The 17,822-nt window shown below is 45.9% G+C and overlaps 1 protein-coding gene across 2 annotated transcripts in view; it reads right to left on the reverse strand.

The window, feature by feature from the left end:
- Positions 1 to 195: 195 nt before the first annotated feature.
- slc35f3b (solute carrier family 35 member F3b) overlaps positions 196 to 17,822 on the reverse strand; it is a 33,975-nt gene continuing 16,348 nt past the window's right edge. The window contains exons 1-7 of one of the 2 annotated variants that reach the window (XM_037465151.2): positions 17,443 to 17,721; positions 7,696 to 8,038; positions 5,830 to 6,049; positions 3,496 to 3,621; positions 2,833 to 3,025; positions 2,585 to 2,674; positions 196 to 2,312 (exon numbers count right to left, since the gene is read on the reverse strand). In XM_037465151.2, the coding sequence (XP_037321048.2) occupies positions 2,071 to 2,312; positions 2,585 to 2,674; positions 2,833 to 3,025; positions 3,496 to 3,621; positions 5,830 to 6,049; positions 7,696 to 8,038; positions 17,443 to 17,518 (1,290 nt within the window). In that variant the 5' untranslated portion in view covers positions 17,519 to 17,721 and the 3' untranslated portion in view covers positions 196 to 2,070. Of the gene's footprint in view, positions 2,313 to 2,584; positions 2,675 to 2,832; positions 3,026 to 3,495; positions 3,622 to 5,829; positions 6,050 to 7,695; positions 8,039 to 17,442; positions 17,722 to 17,822 lie in introns of those variants that run through there. The other variant, XM_037465150.2, reaches the window with a different exon arrangement.

A 17,822-nucleotide genomic window follows, 5' to 3' on the forward strand; every position in this document is an offset into this window, starting at 1 on the left:
AATCAACCTGTTGCTTATTAAATAATTGCAGTTGTTATATACAGGGCACGTTTCAAATGTCCCCAGATTATTTTCATATTGATCAAATAATCACATCATTATTTCAGCTCCAGCTGGGATGAATATACATTTTTTCATGTGATCCCACCGCAGGACAGTAACCTTGAGGAGAAAACAAACCTGCACAAGAAAATGTATTGAAAAGAAATATTTTATATAGTACATGTGATTACACTTGAAGACACCCAACAGTTGATTCTAATAAAGCCATCACGTTATTCCCACTCTAAATATCTCCTCCTCAAATTAGTAATCATATGTTGCATCTCAGTGTAAAAAACATTCCTTACAAAGGTTTACATTTATGTCCAGCAATAATTCCAGAGGAATACAATATTATAATTTATTGTCATAGATCATGACAATGGGAAACAGTGCTAATGTTTTCTATTGCGAAACCAAGAAAAGGCAGTGAAGTGGACTTCAGCTGCATCTGCTCACACAGTACGGGCATCATGCAGATGTCTCCCGCTGTTCTCTCGAGGGTCAATGACCAAATGCAAAACAAATATATAAAAGGGTGGTGGCACTGTAAAAACAAACAACCGATGGCACGTAGCGAGCGCGTGTGGTCCAGTGATGCTCATACATTCACAACAAGGCAGAGATACCACTAGAAGCTTTGCAAGGCGTGTGCCTCCGTCCATCCCAGGTTCCTCTTGGGTGTTCTCTCGCCTCAGAAAGGTGCTTCATGGAAACCAATACGGTGAGACAGTTTTTTGGACTACAGAGAGTGAAGCTCATGTGTTGCTGCACCTCTTCTCCATCCGCACCGAGTCATCGGTCTGTTATTTTCAGCGGGGGGGAAAACACTGTAAGTGAAATTGTGGCAGATTGATTTTGTGTGCGTATGCGGCGAGAAGGTTCAACAGGAGAGGAATTCAGAGGGAGGCTCAGTCATAGCTATGAGTGATCCTCATAGTTATTAAAGGGGTAGTTCCGCGTTTTTTGTGTTGGCCTTAAAAATAATAAGCTTTCATAAGCTTTCGTTCCATCCAAAGATTTGTTTACGCGACGCAATCGTTGCGAGTACGGGCCAGTTAATAGTTTTGACAACTCGCAGACAGTTAACACATTTAATGATATTTTAATGATGAGACAGGTTAATAAACTGTTGCCGGTGTCTCAGCAACAGGAAATGCGAGGCCGGTGCTTTCTGGATAGACTGCAAATCTCATCCACCATTGACATACTGGTTTTAGATCTCTCGTGACTTAACTGTGAGCCTGACCAATGGGTGACCGCATCGACGGAGCGGGAGTTCAGCCCGGGGGAAAAGCACATAACCGCAGGTGGCCAATCAGTGTGGCCAAAAAGGACGTGGCGTCTCTGGATGGAGTTGACGGAGAAGGGTTGCGAAAGCTTTTTCACCTTAGATTGATCCTCCGCATTTCAGACAAGTCCCTTCACACCCACTGAGCCCACTGGGTCCACAGGACGTCCACAGTGTGATACACAGCTATGTACAGCGCACGGAAGGCTGGTTGAACGAAGCTTCCTCGGCCCCCTTTTTGTTTTCAGGCATTTAGCATGTTAGGCATTCTTCTTTGGGATCATAAAGGTGTGTACCGTACATGTTTACATGTTAAGTCCACGTGGAGTTACGTAGGCCTGCCTCCAAAAAATAGAATTGAAACATATCAGGCAAGTTGGCAAGTCTTCCCAGGTGCAAGGACGTAGGAAATCCATGGAATGATTAAGAACAAAATGGAATACATGACTCAATCATCTTTTGAGAAAGACGGGTAACACTTATTAATATTGTCCATGTCCATGCATCAACTCTGATAACCACTGTGTGGAGTGGACACAAAATGAATGTTATGCATCTCTTTTGACCGAAACTTTACTGATCAGGGATCAGTCCGAGATACTTGTTTCCATTGGGAGCGCCGCGTGGATGGAGGGCAGGTCAGCACACCTTTCACACCTCCAATGAGAGGTGGTTTTTGTGTCTCCCTCCCTTTGTCTGTGTGTCAGTAGGTGTGTGCATGGTACAATTTCATGGATTCAATGTGCAAATGTTGACATGGAGGTCCTGGCTCTTCCCCTCCAGTTGAGCCCCGTAGTGGCGCCTGCCTCCACGCTGCCCTCTGCTGGCTCGTCCCGCTTGCGCAGCTTGGTGCTGAGCTGGATGATGCACTGGTCCCAGTCCTCAGGTAACAGCAGCATGAGGAAACCCAGGCAAATGATGAACACAGCAATGAGGCGCACTGTGTTGAAGTTAATTTCACATGTGTAGAGGTCCACCACTGAAACATTAGGACGCTGCGTTAGTATCAGCATTTGAATTTATTTGCAGATATTGTAGACAGCAAAACAAGAACTGATAGGATCAATATAAACATTCCATATAGTAAGTGAAAGGAACAATGAGTTTGTCACAGAAAACAATCCAATGGGAATTTCAAATCTCAATTCTATTCTTAATCAAATATAGATGTTCACTTTTGGGGGGGATTTCAATGCCGTTAAATATTTTCATGTTGGCAGGTTTTAAAAGGTTAAGAGCCAAGAGACTTACTAGCATTTACTGGAACACTTAGGACGATACCAAGGGAGATTAATTTTGGGTACGTCATCGCGATGCCAAAGTTCACCAGGACGTTGAAAGCTGTGGGGGGGGGAGGGGGGGGGAAGCACAGTCAGTCCAGCGGGAATCCCAATGAGTGTGTGTCACCACCAAACATGCAAAACCGTATTCACGGGTTGCACACTCATCGGCGTGTCACGTTCTTGCACAACAATGCTTCACGTGTCATCTTTCCGTACCGAACTGCAGGCCTGCAACCCCACAGAGGTAGGCCCAGGGGACGTCTGCAAGCGAGCTGGTGTACTCCACGTGTGTGAAATACAGGATGACCGGCACGAAGCTGATGAAGACAAAGTTGGCGCTTCCGACAATGCTCAGAAAGAGTGCAGCCTCTCCAAATTTGGCACTGCCCAGGACCATCTTGAAGAGCACCTGAGGACAGATAGGGAGGAGAGACGTGGATGCGCACAATCCGCCCCCTTAAGCAGCGGAGGGACGTTGCAGAGGGATGCGCCTGCCAAGTACTCGCCTCGGTCTCTGGCACAGGGCGCCTGCTGTCTGTTTATCACATTAGGCAGCACAGACAGCAGGCCAGAGTAGACCAGAGCCCCGTCAAAATATAGCTATCTGTCCCGTAACCTCCTCGATCGGGACATCGCAGCCCGAGGCCAGCAGCCGAAAGCTCAAATATCACCCGCGCCTGTAATACGGTAACATTTCGTAATCTCTGCCTGTCTTCTGCCACCTGCTTACATAAGTAAAAGGGAACTGGATTTCTTATATAAGACAGCTTTATTTTTGACTGTACTTATATTTTCACTGCGGATGAATGACATAGGAGGTTTATGGAGGCACACGGGCTCAGTAATGTTCTCAACAGTTGCTCAGATGCAAACAAATACCTTGTAGAGCGCTGACATCGAAGCAGAGGCCACGACCAAAGTGATGCCGATGACCGAATGGCTGTGGAACCCATCGGCATAGGTCATCATTACGATTCCTGCTATGGCCAAGATAGCCGCTACTATCTGTAGAAAGAGAGAGAGAGAGAAGGAGAGAGAGAGAGAAGGAGAGAGAGGGAGAAGCAGCAACAATCAGCGATCGACGGATGGACGACACGCTTCTCGCACTTTGACCTTTACGGCTGAAATATGTCGGTTGAACTAGTGCTGTCGGTTAAACGCGTTATTAGCGGCGTCAATTTTTTTTAGCTTACCTTTCATTGGTAACCTAACTGTTACGGTTCATTGTTTCTGAAATACGAGGCCTGACTGCTTTGTTCACAGCAAACTTAAAAAAAGAAAATATTCCTTGTTTACCTGAAACGTGCACTTTATCATTTTATTTTGTACTGCCCTGTTTGTTGTTTTTCAGTAAAATAAGACATTTGCATAAAGCAAGCCAATCCACTGTTCCATGTTGATAAGAGCATTAAAAAAAATAAAGGGACATTAAGATTAAAATTTGCGATTAATTAGGCTTAATTCGGAGGTAACTGACATAAACAAGATTAATCGTGATTAATCATTTTAATAGTTTGACAGCACTAGTTTATACTATAAATATAACACTTATAATGGAGTATTTTTACATGAATGTATTGCCACCTATTCTCAGATGAAACCTTTTCTCAGATGAAACCTATTCTCAGAATAAACCTATTCTCAGATGCACAGCACGAGTGCTTCCATCGTAGCACATTCAGCTTATACAACGTTGGCTCGATTGTGTGACACTGATTTTTGTGACACTGTCATAATGTTTACAAACCGAATAGCACTCTTGATCCACCACTTTTCACTCCCACTCCCACTCCCTGCGATCACAGCTTCGAGCCGACAAACAAACCATCTGCTTTATCCGGCTCTCACTCAGCCTTGAAAATCCTGAACCAAAATCCTTACTCCCCTTCCAGAAGTTGTCTTCTTTATATGTGTGAGCGTGTGCGTGTGTGTGTGTGAGCGCGGCTGAAGAATAGCAAAAGGGACACGCTGCATTCCAGCTGAGTGGATTAGCTGTGCATTAAAGAGGTGTCAGGAAGATAAATGAGCCGCGTGTTCCTGCTCGGCCCAAAAGGCCTTGGGCCCTTTTGGCAAAAACGTCTCTTTCTGCACTGCAGGTTGTCTGTCAGTCACAGCTACACCTTTTCTCCACACATTTTTGTGTGATGGACGGTTCAGGGTCAGTGAACCTGTTGTGTTAGTGATTTACGTTCTTTGCCACCAAATGACTGAAACAACCAATATCATACATAGCCGCCCCTGGGCTTTCTCGCTACGTTCTTTCACTTTGGAGATCGAGGTCCCCTGCATTGCTGCAGACATCCACACACACTGCAGAGAGGGAGAAAGGCTGTGCAAGATACAGAAGCATTTGTCTTTTGCTCAGGCCTTTAATCGTGAATAATGGGGGTGAGGAGATGGGGCATACACGCGGGGGAGATGGGCCGAAAAAAAAGGGGGGAAAGCCATTCTGCAGAGTAAAGGACGGCTGCAGATGTGAAAGCATCCGAGGAGTGCGGGGGGCGGGGGGGGGGGGGAATAGAATCAATACATACACGCTAATTTAAACACGCCCTTGACAATAAGTGCCTCAAGGAAGAAGTGGAGTTCTCAAGCAAAAGCAAAGAGACACACAGTAAGAAGCCCAAGGTCAGGAGAAGGTCATCTCGTTATGTTGTGGTACCCAACACACAGCGAGCCGAGAGGAACCTGAGAGTCGCCGAGGTGATTTACAGGAGAGAAGAGAAGACATAACTTAATTATCTGCTCTACAAAGGTATATATTTTTTCTGACTTTACGTTTTTCTGGCTTCTTGTGAATGACATCACACTCTTGCCTTCTCAGAACTATCAACATGATCATATTGAGTCAGAGTGGGAGGAAAGAAATCACTCTTTGGTGGAACTCATGAATCAGATTGTAATGTTTTTGTTACTCTCTTTAAAAATGTTTTCTGAAATCTGCATCAAAGGTGCAGCTCAAATATTTTAATCAGTTTGAGACTGGCCAAAAGTTTTGTAAATAATATACATACATTAATAACACCAAGCAAACGTAATAGCACGGACAGTGTTGCAAACTTGATGGGAATTTTGCACTTCATGTGAAATGGTAGCGCTAATTATTGCAGGTGAAAGCTGCACTTTCCTTTCGGGGACCTGTGCTGGTCTCGGCCTCTTATTAAAGATGCAGTAGTTCTCTCCTGATGTGAAAAGTCGGGCAGCTGTACTCACCCTGACCCCCATGAAGCGGTCTCTGAGTACGATCCAGGACAGCAGGAAGACGAAGGCCTTGTTGCAACAGAAGAGCGCCGACACGTCTGTTGTGTTGATCTTCCTGAGGGCCTGCAGGTACAGGTAGTTGGTGAGGATCCACAGCAGGCCGAACGGAGCCATCTTGGTGAAAAACACCTTGGGTGTGAGCCCGTCGTCCCCGAAAAACCTGCAGCACTCCCTGTGCAGGGACATGATGCAGAGTGTTGAAAAATGGGAGTACGGCTCATTTAAAAGTTGATATCATCACGATCTGGGATTTTAAATCAATATTTATGAACAAAAACCACTCCGCTTGAACAAACAATACCGCCGGGACCAGAAACTCTAATCAGTGATGAGAGTAGAATACAAACATTGAACATTGCACCTTCAGTGCATGTGGGACCAAAGTGTGAACGACTAAAATATTTACCAACCCAATTGAACGGGTCACATTATGTATTCGTTTTCAATGTCACTTGAAAGTGATCCTGTTGCTTTTCTATTCAATACAACTTGAGGTTTTGCATCCCTGAACCTACAGCCCGCCAATAACAATAATGCATTTTCAAGACATTTGAAAGTTGTAGCCATTTTTACACAACTAGCAAATGTCTCAAAGTCTAAGAGCTAAGCTGAGGCAACGCGGCACACTCCCGTTACAAACACACCTTAATGTGTGACCCTCGCATTAAGGTCCATCCTCACTTCGTTACAGACGCTGCATACACCAGCTTCCAATCCAGAAGACCGTAATCAATTTAAGAAAGACTCCCACACCTGCCACTGGGCCGAGGAAGACGCCGAGGAAGCTGATTTGAAACCAACCTCGGGTTAAATTTGTGAGCCGGTAACGTCTTTTCTGAGAAGCATCTCAACTGAAGGCTGCTCAGAGGCTGCAATATTATCAGTGATAGCTCATATGTGTGAGGAGAATTGCAGATATTACCTACGTGAGGTCTTTGCCTTTGTTTTTTGTAAAGTGAGAGCGGGACAGCTATTCAAAATGTCAGCTCTTGTTCTCTATTTCTTCCGCATTGTCTGGGATTCACCAGCCGGGTGCAATTCGAACGAACACGATGGAAACGGGGTGCTTGATATTCGGAGCGCATCATCTCCGGGTCCGAGGAGCGTGAGCCTGAGATCCCCGTGTAAGCCATCAAAGAGGAAGGAGAGCCACATCACTCAAGTGCATCGGAAGCACAGAGCCAAAACCCCCCCCGGCTCACACAGACACACGATACCTTCCAAATACTTCCACCCCCTTTCACTCTTTGTGCCAAAGTAGCACAGCAGGTTGCAGCGATAACACTTTCCTTCATACAGATCACGATGAATGGACTTTTTCAAGTGTGAAAACATCGCTAACGAACTTTACAGGATTACACTCTATCTGTTTGCTGCTGGAGCGTTACTAGAGATCGCATAGGAACCGGCTTTCACATACCAGTTAATGATTGGCCTGTGTTGGAAATCAAAATCCTTAAAATGTTGGGCTCCATATTATGATTATGATTAATTGCAACTAAGGGTCATGGCAGAAACCAGACACCTTACCATGCTTTTATAATTTTATAACATCTCGATTACCACAACATCTTGATAACTTCATTTATCTGTAGCTCCAGAGCTTCATTGAGCTGTATTCTTTTGACATACCCTAAACATACGTTGCACATGACCATAGCAACTCTCAACTGCCCCCATATGAGATTGAAGATTTTTGAAATACAGGTTATTACAAAGTCAGACACCTTGAAGGAACAGCCTCCCACAACAGTTGTAGTTCTTTGCTTTGGTGTGCAGGTCATACACGTATGACGTGTGCACTGAGGGTCTTCCTACCTGAACCTCTGTCTGGGCGTCTGCCTCTCTGGACTCTTGCACATGTGGCCGATGTAGTAGAGGGGGAAGAAGAGGCAGTTCCAGGAGGTGGCGAACCAGGTGAGTGTGAAGGGGGCGTCGAACTGCTTAAAGGTCAGCTTGGCCAGCTGGGTGGACCCGGCCCACGAGGAGCACACGCATATCACCATGACGACCCCCCACAGGGCCTTCCGCACCTGTACGGTGGTCACTCTGATGCAGCAGTGGAGCTTCCGCTTGCTGGAGGCGGACTCCGCTCCGGCCGCGCCGGGGGCCGCCTGTGGGTCTGTGGCGCCCACCACGTTCTCCCTGGGGCGGTCTTCGCCTACACACACATGACACAAATCACACACATGGAACCTTTTGGTTTTCAGGAATACATTTATCATGTCTTCTTCTGCTTTGGAGTTAGTCCATGAAACCAATCTGGATCTGTTAGGAAGCTACTTCAAAATGATAATGAAGCATTCTGCATACAGTATAATCATTGTTTGTTAATCTGATTAAAAGCCCATAGGAAACTATTTTCTGACTTCAGGTCAGGGGGCCATGTCTTGCCAGGTTTTCTGGCTATAGATAGCTTCCTTCACAGTTTAATTGAACTTGAAGGTAATCAATCAGACATCTGAGTTAAAAATGTGGTGATCAAGTGTGACAGGCCGCAGCCAAACAGAGGACAAAAGAGGGCAGATCTGATATCCAATCCAAGACCTTCTCCACCTCCTGAGTTACAATGACATGAGTGTGTGGGTGTGTGTAGGTGTACGTCCGTGTGCTTGTGTGTGTGTGTGCATGCCCCAGAGTGCCCAAAGGCACACACAGCACTGCTTAACTTTGCTATTACTCCCGTCACACCTGACAGCCTCCATACCGCTTCAATAATGTGTGAGTTGAGGAAAAGTGATGATGTGCCGTTTTCTGTCCCACTCACACCCACTCTGTGCATTAAAGCTGATTCACCAAGGTCATGTTGTTACCTCGAGTCAGTGAACTTACTCATGTGTTTATTGTCTCCTACAAACAACAACAGGTAGTATTAACTAATACATGGATGATAAAACTGAAATCGCTCACTTGATGGTTTAAAGCTAAATTTACACTTTTATTTCCTCCTGGTGACCAATCTATGACTCCCTGTGATATATAATCTGCATCTGTGAGTAAATTAATTCCTATTTTGATTGTTAATTACTCATTAACTGACACACTATGCTAGTGTGTCTTTAGCGTGAAGTTTAACAAAGCTCAACCAGGGGGTAAAAGTCATATTCAGTTGGCTCCATAATAGTCATTGCTGTCCTGCCATATAATGTGGACGTTGATTGTTCTATCTGCAACTTTTATTTTAACCACAGCTCAGACCAAGAAGAAGAAACGGTTCCTCTCCCCTTCTTCTCGTCTCTCTCACAGGACACGGATGTGTTCTGTTAAACCAATATGGCTATTTTCATATTTTATGGGTTGATACATCAAGTTTGAGTAGTTAATAATCCTTACATATCTGCACAATAATTCCTTCTTATTAATCAAATTTACTTTGAGCAACAACACTGCGAGACCAACAGTAACAACATACACTTTTATCAGTATCATCAATAAATAATTGTATTTATATTTGAGCCAACGGGAAATGACCTGCAAACCACAGCTTTTCAATCAGGGAAGTGAGGGGACCACACGGAAAGGCTGTATAATATGCACGATGTGTCTTCTGCAGCTTCACGCCTTCCAACAAGTTAAAACTGAGGGCTCTCACTAATGGGTGCTTCCAGAGGTAATGATGTGCCGCAGGGAGCCTTTTGCCGATTCATCTTCTCTGCACAATGCTGACTGGAATACAGAAGGCATAAATTTGACTTAAATTGCTGTTGCGCCGTGAAACTTCTCATTGAACCGCTTCAAACCGGAACCCGAACTTGTCTCAGTTGTCCTGTGTTATTTCATCATGTACGTAACACTTATATAACTGTCTGCCTTCAAGTAAATGTGATCACTCAAAATGGAAAAACATACTCTTCTATAAACAGCTTGCTATATATTTCACAGAAAAGTTGTATACCTGCGGCTCCATCCCGCCCAATGAGACCACTCATTCTTTCCTGCTGCTGCCCTTGGTAGGCGGTCACACAGATTAACATCCCCGATGACTATCGCCTCACATGCTAATGCCCCGGCTCCCCCCCCCCTCCCCCCGGGGTCTCTGCTGAACGCACAACAAGAGATTTCTCATTTCGATTCAGCTGCTGGGAAAATGTGATGTCATTAAGATGAAACTGTGCTGCATTATTTGGGTATCCTGAAGCCTGCAATTGACAGCTCCAGTAGTCTTGTGGCAAATTTGGCAGCAGTGAACAGATGTTTCAAGATCAGTGTTTTCTTCTTCCATCAAAAATGATGAATCAGCAAGGACCGAATAATAGCCAGACGCAACGTGGATGTCTGTCAAAGTGTCGGGGACATGGGTGAGAATTGGGTTTCTCTATTCTGAGCTGCGAGCCTCTTTGTCTGGTTCTGAAGGTCATCTCTTGTTTACGCTGCCCAGTTTTTGTCCTTCCTGGGCCTCCGTCCCACATCCCGTGGCCCTGGCCGCTTGCTCCATACTGCAGCACAGTTTAATCTTCCAAATGCAGTGATGGGCCAAGCCAATCAGTCCCCAGAGTGGCACTGGGGCCCAGCCAATCATTTCAAGCCCTGGTACACATGGAGTTAATTAGCAAAGTGTCATGACAACATTGCGCGTCCTGTCACACTTCATATAAGCTGTTAACATAATTCTCCCAAGATAACATCCTATAAATTGTATTAGATGAAATGCAGTTGCTTGAATGAATAATTAAAGCTTCTAGCATTGATTTAATATTTGATGGTAATGCACTTGTTTCTTGAGCTTGACGGTGACTAATTACACTGTATCAACCTTGAAGCCGGTGATGAACATTATGGAGCATTGCTGAACTCATCACTGTGAGAGCGCTGGATAGGTAGAGTGGCTCGTGAGATAGAAAGGGTCCTCCTCCAAATGGCATTTGAAACCATTATTACCACGATTGAAAATGCCAGAAAGAGTCTCCTTCTCTAACTGCTAAATGATTAAATGAAGGCTCTTAACCTTATCGGTTCGTATTGAAATGTAAACTGTCAAGGTCAGACTTTACTGTGGTAAAAGGCAGCCTCACACAACCTTTGGTTTGATTAAGTGTACTTTTTATAATCTATATCTATGAATTACATTTTACAAACTAAAACAGATACGGATTAGGGCTAATTGCAGATTACTGTATTAACTGAAACACTCCATTCAACACAAAACTGAAAATATCTCCTCTAATTCAAGACCATCTATGTCCAAACATGCTTAACTGAACCCGAACAGGCATCCGCATCCTTATAGGTCCAGCTCTAGACACAATCTGACGGATGTCTGCGCCTCCTCAAATGCTTCAATCCCAACCCCAGCCTATTAAAACCATGGAATTCAATGTACACAGGTAAAGGTGGTCTTGAGCAAAGATAAGGGGGGCAAAGAAAAGTCCACTTGTTCTGACCTTTGTGTGTACATCTCTGTTGATGAATCAGTCCATTTACCACCATGGCCATAGTAAATCATTCTTTATTGTGTTTTCTCATTGGTCGTCCACTGCTGTTTTAGTACTGAATATACAGTACGTTCTACTTCCAGTAGGGTCGAAATAATCCAATTGGGAGGTTGACATTTATCTAGCCAGTTTTCCAGTTCTTCTTGCAACTCAGTGCATGCTTCCCTGCTTCCCGACTAGCCTCGTTCCCGCTCGCGCTGCCCTCCCTCCCCCCCCCCCCCCCCCCCCTGCAGGCTCTGCAGTGCAGATCTCTCCAGCTGATAGCTGCAAATCCCAAACGTACCGGCGGAGCCCTGCCAGACACGCCGATTGCCACACTTCACAACGCCCGGCCACGGCGAACCCAGAAAGTCCCCGTGCATCTCCCACCGGTGTGACGCATAGAGCGGTGACGGCACACTACATTTCATGTTTGATTTAGCTGACCGTTTTAACCAAAGCGACGTACAATAAGTGCATTAAGCCGTGACCCAGAACATCAAGAATCAAGGAAGTCACATTTTAGGTAAGAAAGCCAATCTACAAAGCGCTATGAGAAAGTGGCATCTTGAGTGCTGCCTAGTAAGTAATAGGCTGTATGCTCCTTTTCACTGTCATTTGGTTAGTGAGATATGTGCTAATTATCCCGTTGTCATTTATAGGATTATGCATGTGGATGTGTAAGGAATGCGGTTTGGATTGGGATTTGAGGTTGATATTCATTTACAGTGTCAATAATTGAAATACACAATGCACTGTACAATGTATTTGTTGTACTGGATGGTCAGTTCTGACTTCTCTGAGCATTTGCAATCAAATGCTTTTGAAGTATTTGATCAAAATGAGTTGGACTAATTCAATTTAATCCTATTGCATGGATGTTCTCAGATTGAGTTCATTCTACACATACTGTATGTATTGGATGGAAATCCTGCACACAAATGAATTGAGTTCTTCCAATGACTTATCTTTTGGAGTGTAGTACAGGTAGAGGTGTGATGTCATTGGGCATTCCACCATTTAGGATCCGGGACAAGAGACAGTTGGGAGCTTGGGACTTCACCGTGAGGCGAGTGAGGCGGTGGACGTACGACTGTCAGAACTGCTTCTCCGAGGCCTCGAGTCGGAGACGGCGAGATAAGAGAGGTTTGTCCGTTTGTCCGTAGGGCGACACACCTCTGCGGGACTGAGAGCGCTCTGCAGCGCTCCGCCTCACTGATTCAAGAGGGTAAACAGATCAATCCACCGACACACACACACACACACACACACACACCTTAGAGAAAGACTGGTCTCCTTGTCTTACTGTCTCTTGGGTCTCTGCTCGGTGATGGATACGAATTGACTTGTGAAACTTAATCGTTCCGTCACACTGACAATCAACGATTATGACGTGCTGTAAATAACGTCAACCTTAAGTTTACCTTTAGGTCTGGATTTTTTTTTTTTTAATTGAGAGCTTCTTGGCACAAATGTGGGATGTAAATGCAAAATGCATGTTCATCTTTGGCTGTCACACAACATCGATCACTGCATCGGTAAAAATAAAAATAAATCCTTCAACCCCCTTTGGACCAACAGGTTTTGTCATTTTTGACACATCAAAGTCTCAGCCTTAATGTTTAAAAATGAAGACAATTAATGATCATTCAAGCAAGCTGTAAACTACAAATGTCACACTACAGAAGGATGGTAGTGTTATCATGTCAGGACATGTCAGGACATGATAACAGGCTGAAGACAGACAGACAGTCTTTGTGATGTCCTGCTGGAGGCCGGGAGTCTGTGATTCTTGTCTGTGACAGTTTGCTCAGGCCGAGCTGACACTCAGAGGCCTTTCAACTCACCAGAGCCGCCTCATCTGACAAGACTGTCTCGCCCAATAACCCAACAGAGAGTCCGGCTGGAAACACCCCCCCCCCCCCCCCCCCCCCCCCCCCGCTGAGAGGTGGGGCCACACGTGCTCTCAGGGGACAAAGGCCCGGGAGGGCAGACAAGGGCGGTCCGACTGTTACCGATCCCGTCCTCCCTAATTCCGGAACCGGTTTCTCCTTCAAGCTCGAAGGACACCGGAGGAACTTCTCAACTTAGCGAGTTGTGCGTGTGGTTTTCCTCTGTTGCCCCCCCCCCTCCCCCCCGACCAGCCCAGCTGGTTGGACAGATGCTCGCGACACAGGTCGGTGCCGAGGCCCCTCCGAAGCCTCATTGTCGTGGTGACATGACAAAACTCTGGTGCAAGCAGGCCAGCATGTGTGCGTGTGTGTGTGCGTGTGTGTGTGTCCGTGCACTGTGTGTTAAGGCAAAGCAATAGCAATTAGTCATATTTTTTAATGCAGCATGTCCCGCAGTCCTGAAGCATCGCTCCCTCTATCTTGCAATCCGTTACAATAAGGACTGTAGCGTGATGGACTTCAACAGACTGGCAAGCGCTTTCTGACACAAATCAATATTTAAAAGCTTGGCACTGTTAAAGTAATGGATAGGCAAACCCCGCAGGTGCAGTGTGAGTGCGGTTTGACTCTCTCTGTTCACCCCGAGGCCAACGATAACGCATGAGCTATGTCCGACTTACATAATGATGATTTTGGACTTCACTATTTTCAGATATATTTCAACCATCTCATTGAGTCTCTGCTGTGAAGTGACCCTTACAGTCGCCTGAATGTTTTTTTTAACTGCAAACTCAATTATTTTTACAGATTAAGGAAGCACACAGCGCACCTTTTTGCTGACTCATGATTTCAATAACTGCTGTTGGTGGACATTGAAACGGGGAAATATTGTGTCATTTCAGCTATATAATAATTAGCCTTACAGGTCCACTACAAATGTGCCGTCGGCGGTCTGTTGGCTACATTAGACATTTAGAGAGGGTAGGCAGTGGTGCTGCATGCAGAATAAGTCTTTTGGATCATCATTGAAATCAGGGTTAGAGAAAAGATAAAACCCTACAACACTGTGACTTCACACAAATTAGACATGTTCAGCAAGGAAATCATGGCGGTTAACCTCAAATGAACTTGAAACAACAAATTAATTTACTATATAACACCAGTCTGTCTACCCAGTGAAATATTATTAATTATAATTAATCTGGTGGCACTATCTGCACGCACAATATGCGTTACGTAAGTGTGAGCAAACGCTTGTCCTCACAATGAAATAAAAGCCCCGTCAGAGTGTATTCATCGCACACTTATCAAGCAAGAAAGCCCCGCTTCACTCGCTTTTAAAATTAAATAAATGCATTGCTCTTCTGACTACCCTCAAAGTCGAAGTCAACTCTAATTACATCCAGAGGATTAAAGTGAGACGTCACACTTTAACGGCCTTTAACAGGAAATTCATATGTGCTTCTGGGGATCTTTTAAGTCCACTGTTGTAAAACGTACGTTTTTTCCTCTCCATACTGCAGGTTTTTGCTATTGACACAGGCCTCACTGTACATTTGCATATAAATGTGTTGCATGCAAGCAAGTTCAAGCTACACAGTTCTATTTATGTCCTTTGTGAATCAGCTTGAGGGAAAGGATTTTTAGTGTTACTTTTGATGTGCACAAAGAACAAAGCACACAGGACAAATCAACAGACTTTACATCCATCACATGAAGGAACATCCGCACAAAGCAGCGAGTCTCACACTGCATTTCTGAAAAAACATTTTTAATGTTCAACCACGCACAATAAAGCAAACTCCCTGAATGTCCACAATTCTAATCTATCTCACTGGAAAACACTGGAGATCCCATTAGTTTCTAAATGACTTACTTCCGGGTGTGAAAAGTCATAATTTGGTATTGATCACTTGATGTGGGGTCGAGGTGCACGGGGCCCTGGAGAAAAGTTCCCGCTCGCTCACAATAGCAGCTGGTAAAATATGACCTGCTCCCTCCGGGACGTATGCACGCTGGATCCGTTTTCAAAGACATCTGCTCTGTTTCCAAGCGTGTAATGAAATTACAGAGATTAAAGAGATTTCTATGAACTTGACTGCCTATGATGAAATAATACAGATATCCCACAAAGACATTATCACTATATAGAAAATACATTTAAAGAGAATTCAATAAAGGGATCAAGGTCTGTTAGATTCATCAAAAGACAACGAATCTTTGGTCACAAAAGAGAAGCATGAGGGGGACGTTGGATTATACTGGGATGCGCTGCCAGATTCTCACGGGTTCAACCAATAAGTGTGATGTTAAAATCGATTGGTGGCAGTTGCACCTTTCCTCCAAAGCGTGGCCGAATCGGACTTCATGGTTCCAGAAGAGGCAAATGCAGGAAAAATGTTTTTCTAATGTCCAGATTTCAACCCCCCCCCTCTCTCTACCTGCCTCCTATGTTTAATAAAACCTCCACACTTATACTCTGTGACACTGTGAATGTTAACTGGACACAAAGAAAGAAGAAAACACGGCACGGAGACCCCTGAATATCCAACACTGAAAAAAAAGGTAACTCAGTTGGGCGAAGGTTATTACTGATATGAGGTGTTGGAGCCAAGGTCACATAAACAGCGAAGTCTCTGAAAGTGTTGATCCGCTGTGCCCCCCCCCCCAAAGCAGCTGCTGAAATGGGGAGTGGTACATTCACATCATAAACCCGGCAGCCTTGACTCTGTCCAGCGATTTACAATCCTTTCGCTGTCCACAGCACAGCTCTTGTTAATTCTTAATATAGAAGCTTGCCAGCCTTCCATTGCAGCTATTCTGAAAAATATATATATATATATATTTTGAGCTGACAAATGCACTAATAAGCTTATAAATGTTTGTTTCCCAGCAGCAGTGGTTTAAAGTGAGTGACTATGCAACACAGCTTAAACAGCCACAGCATATGGCTAGTTAATTCTGCAGTGTGTGCGTAGAGAGGAACCTGCAGGAAATTCCTTCATTCCCATTCTGGCAGCTGGTCGAGTCATAAATGATGCATAATAAAGTATCATCATATCTTCACAAAAATAAAACTGTTGTGAACCCCCAAACAATAGCATGATAGAGGTAAGTTTTGAGTTGAGTTGGCACATTTCTACATTGTCACAAGTTGGCTGGTCGCCAACAGCGTTTCTTTAAGCACATCTGCGCTGCACGAAGTCCACGTGCCTGAGGTTCCTCGGACCTGCAAAGCGCCATAACGCCGTGGGAGGAAGGAGCCAGTGGAGGGTTGACTCACGCACTCACGAGTCCTCTGCGCTCAGGGGGGGGGGGGGGGAGGATTAAAGGCATGCGTAACGCGCACAAGGACGAGGAGATCATTGTCACGAGCGACACCGTGCACGCTCTCGAGATGTCAGGACGGCGAACAACAACACGTGCACGCACACGTCCCTTAATTATGTCACGCTCCCGCAGACCAGAGGGGCTCTCGTGGAGACCTGATGGAAAGGCCGACTGAAGACCAGTTTCCAGGAACCGTTGACATGTCTACTGGGGTGGGGTGTCGGTGGGGGGGGGGGGGGGGGGGTCGCGGGTCCCATCTGCTCTGACGTGATGCTCTGGTGGTATTTCGGCTGTGACTCTTGCAGGCAGCGACGGGTGGAGGGTGGAAAGTGCGAGGGGGAATCCCTGCTGCAATAACAACTTCAGATCCTCCCCATACGGACTGTAAACGAAGCACCCCCCCCCCCCCCCACCCCCTACCCCTCCACCCCCACCAAAAAGAAAAAAAATGAAAAAGATTTGATGCGTCGATGACACACTAATTCAGACAATGCAGATATATTATGACCTGGGGGGGAGGGGGGGGCAGCAACATCACACGATGACAGAAAATGATAAATAAATGATGTGATGAATGGTGTGATGTATTCGGCGAGTTTGCGTGTACACAAATAAAAGCGCAGGGCGCATATGGCTGTTGCCTCGTGGATGCACGGCGAGTTGCGCGCGCCTCATCGAGTCCCGCGCGGTGTCTCCTCGCGCCCTCTGCGCGATCTTCCAAAGTTGACCCACGGCTTTTCGGTCGGACACGCACGAAGCCGTGAGCGGAATATTTTCCGCGGGGAATCCACTCCCGGTCAAAACCAACGCGAGGGACGCTTCTAAACGCAGACAACTCGAGACGCACGCGAGACACGCTGAAGACACCCCGTCTTCAGGGGTGTGTGCGGGTGGTCTGAAATCACGCGAACCCCCCCCCCCCCCCCCCCTACCTTCCACTTTGGTGAGGGTGAGCACCGGGCTGTTGCAGGCGGACAGCGGGGCGACCCTCGCGGAGTGTTTCTTCATGACGATGAGCTCGGGTGGGCTGAGCTCTGAGCCGCTTCGACTACATCCCTGAAGCCGATTCGGTGCAGACACCAGACCACTTGATGGGACCCTTGATGTTCCTACGGAGCCGCTCTCCTGCTCTCTGTCCCCTTCGCATCCATCCAACTCCCCCTCAGATCTTGATGGGTTTTCTTCTTCTTTTTTTCCCCTCCGACTGCCTCCGTCGTATCCCCCCCTCCCCCCCCCCCCCACCTCCTTCCTCCACTTGCCTCCCCTCCTCTGTGTGTGTGTGTGTGTGTGTGTGTGTGTGCGTGCGTCCTGG

This window comes from Pungitius pungitius, chromosome 13 (genome assembly GCF_949316345.1).
Source record: "Pungitius pungitius chromosome 13, fPunPun2.1, whole genome shotgun sequence".
Taxonomy (NCBI): domain Eukaryota; kingdom Metazoa; phylum Chordata; class Actinopteri; order Perciformes; family Gasterosteidae; genus Pungitius; species Pungitius pungitius.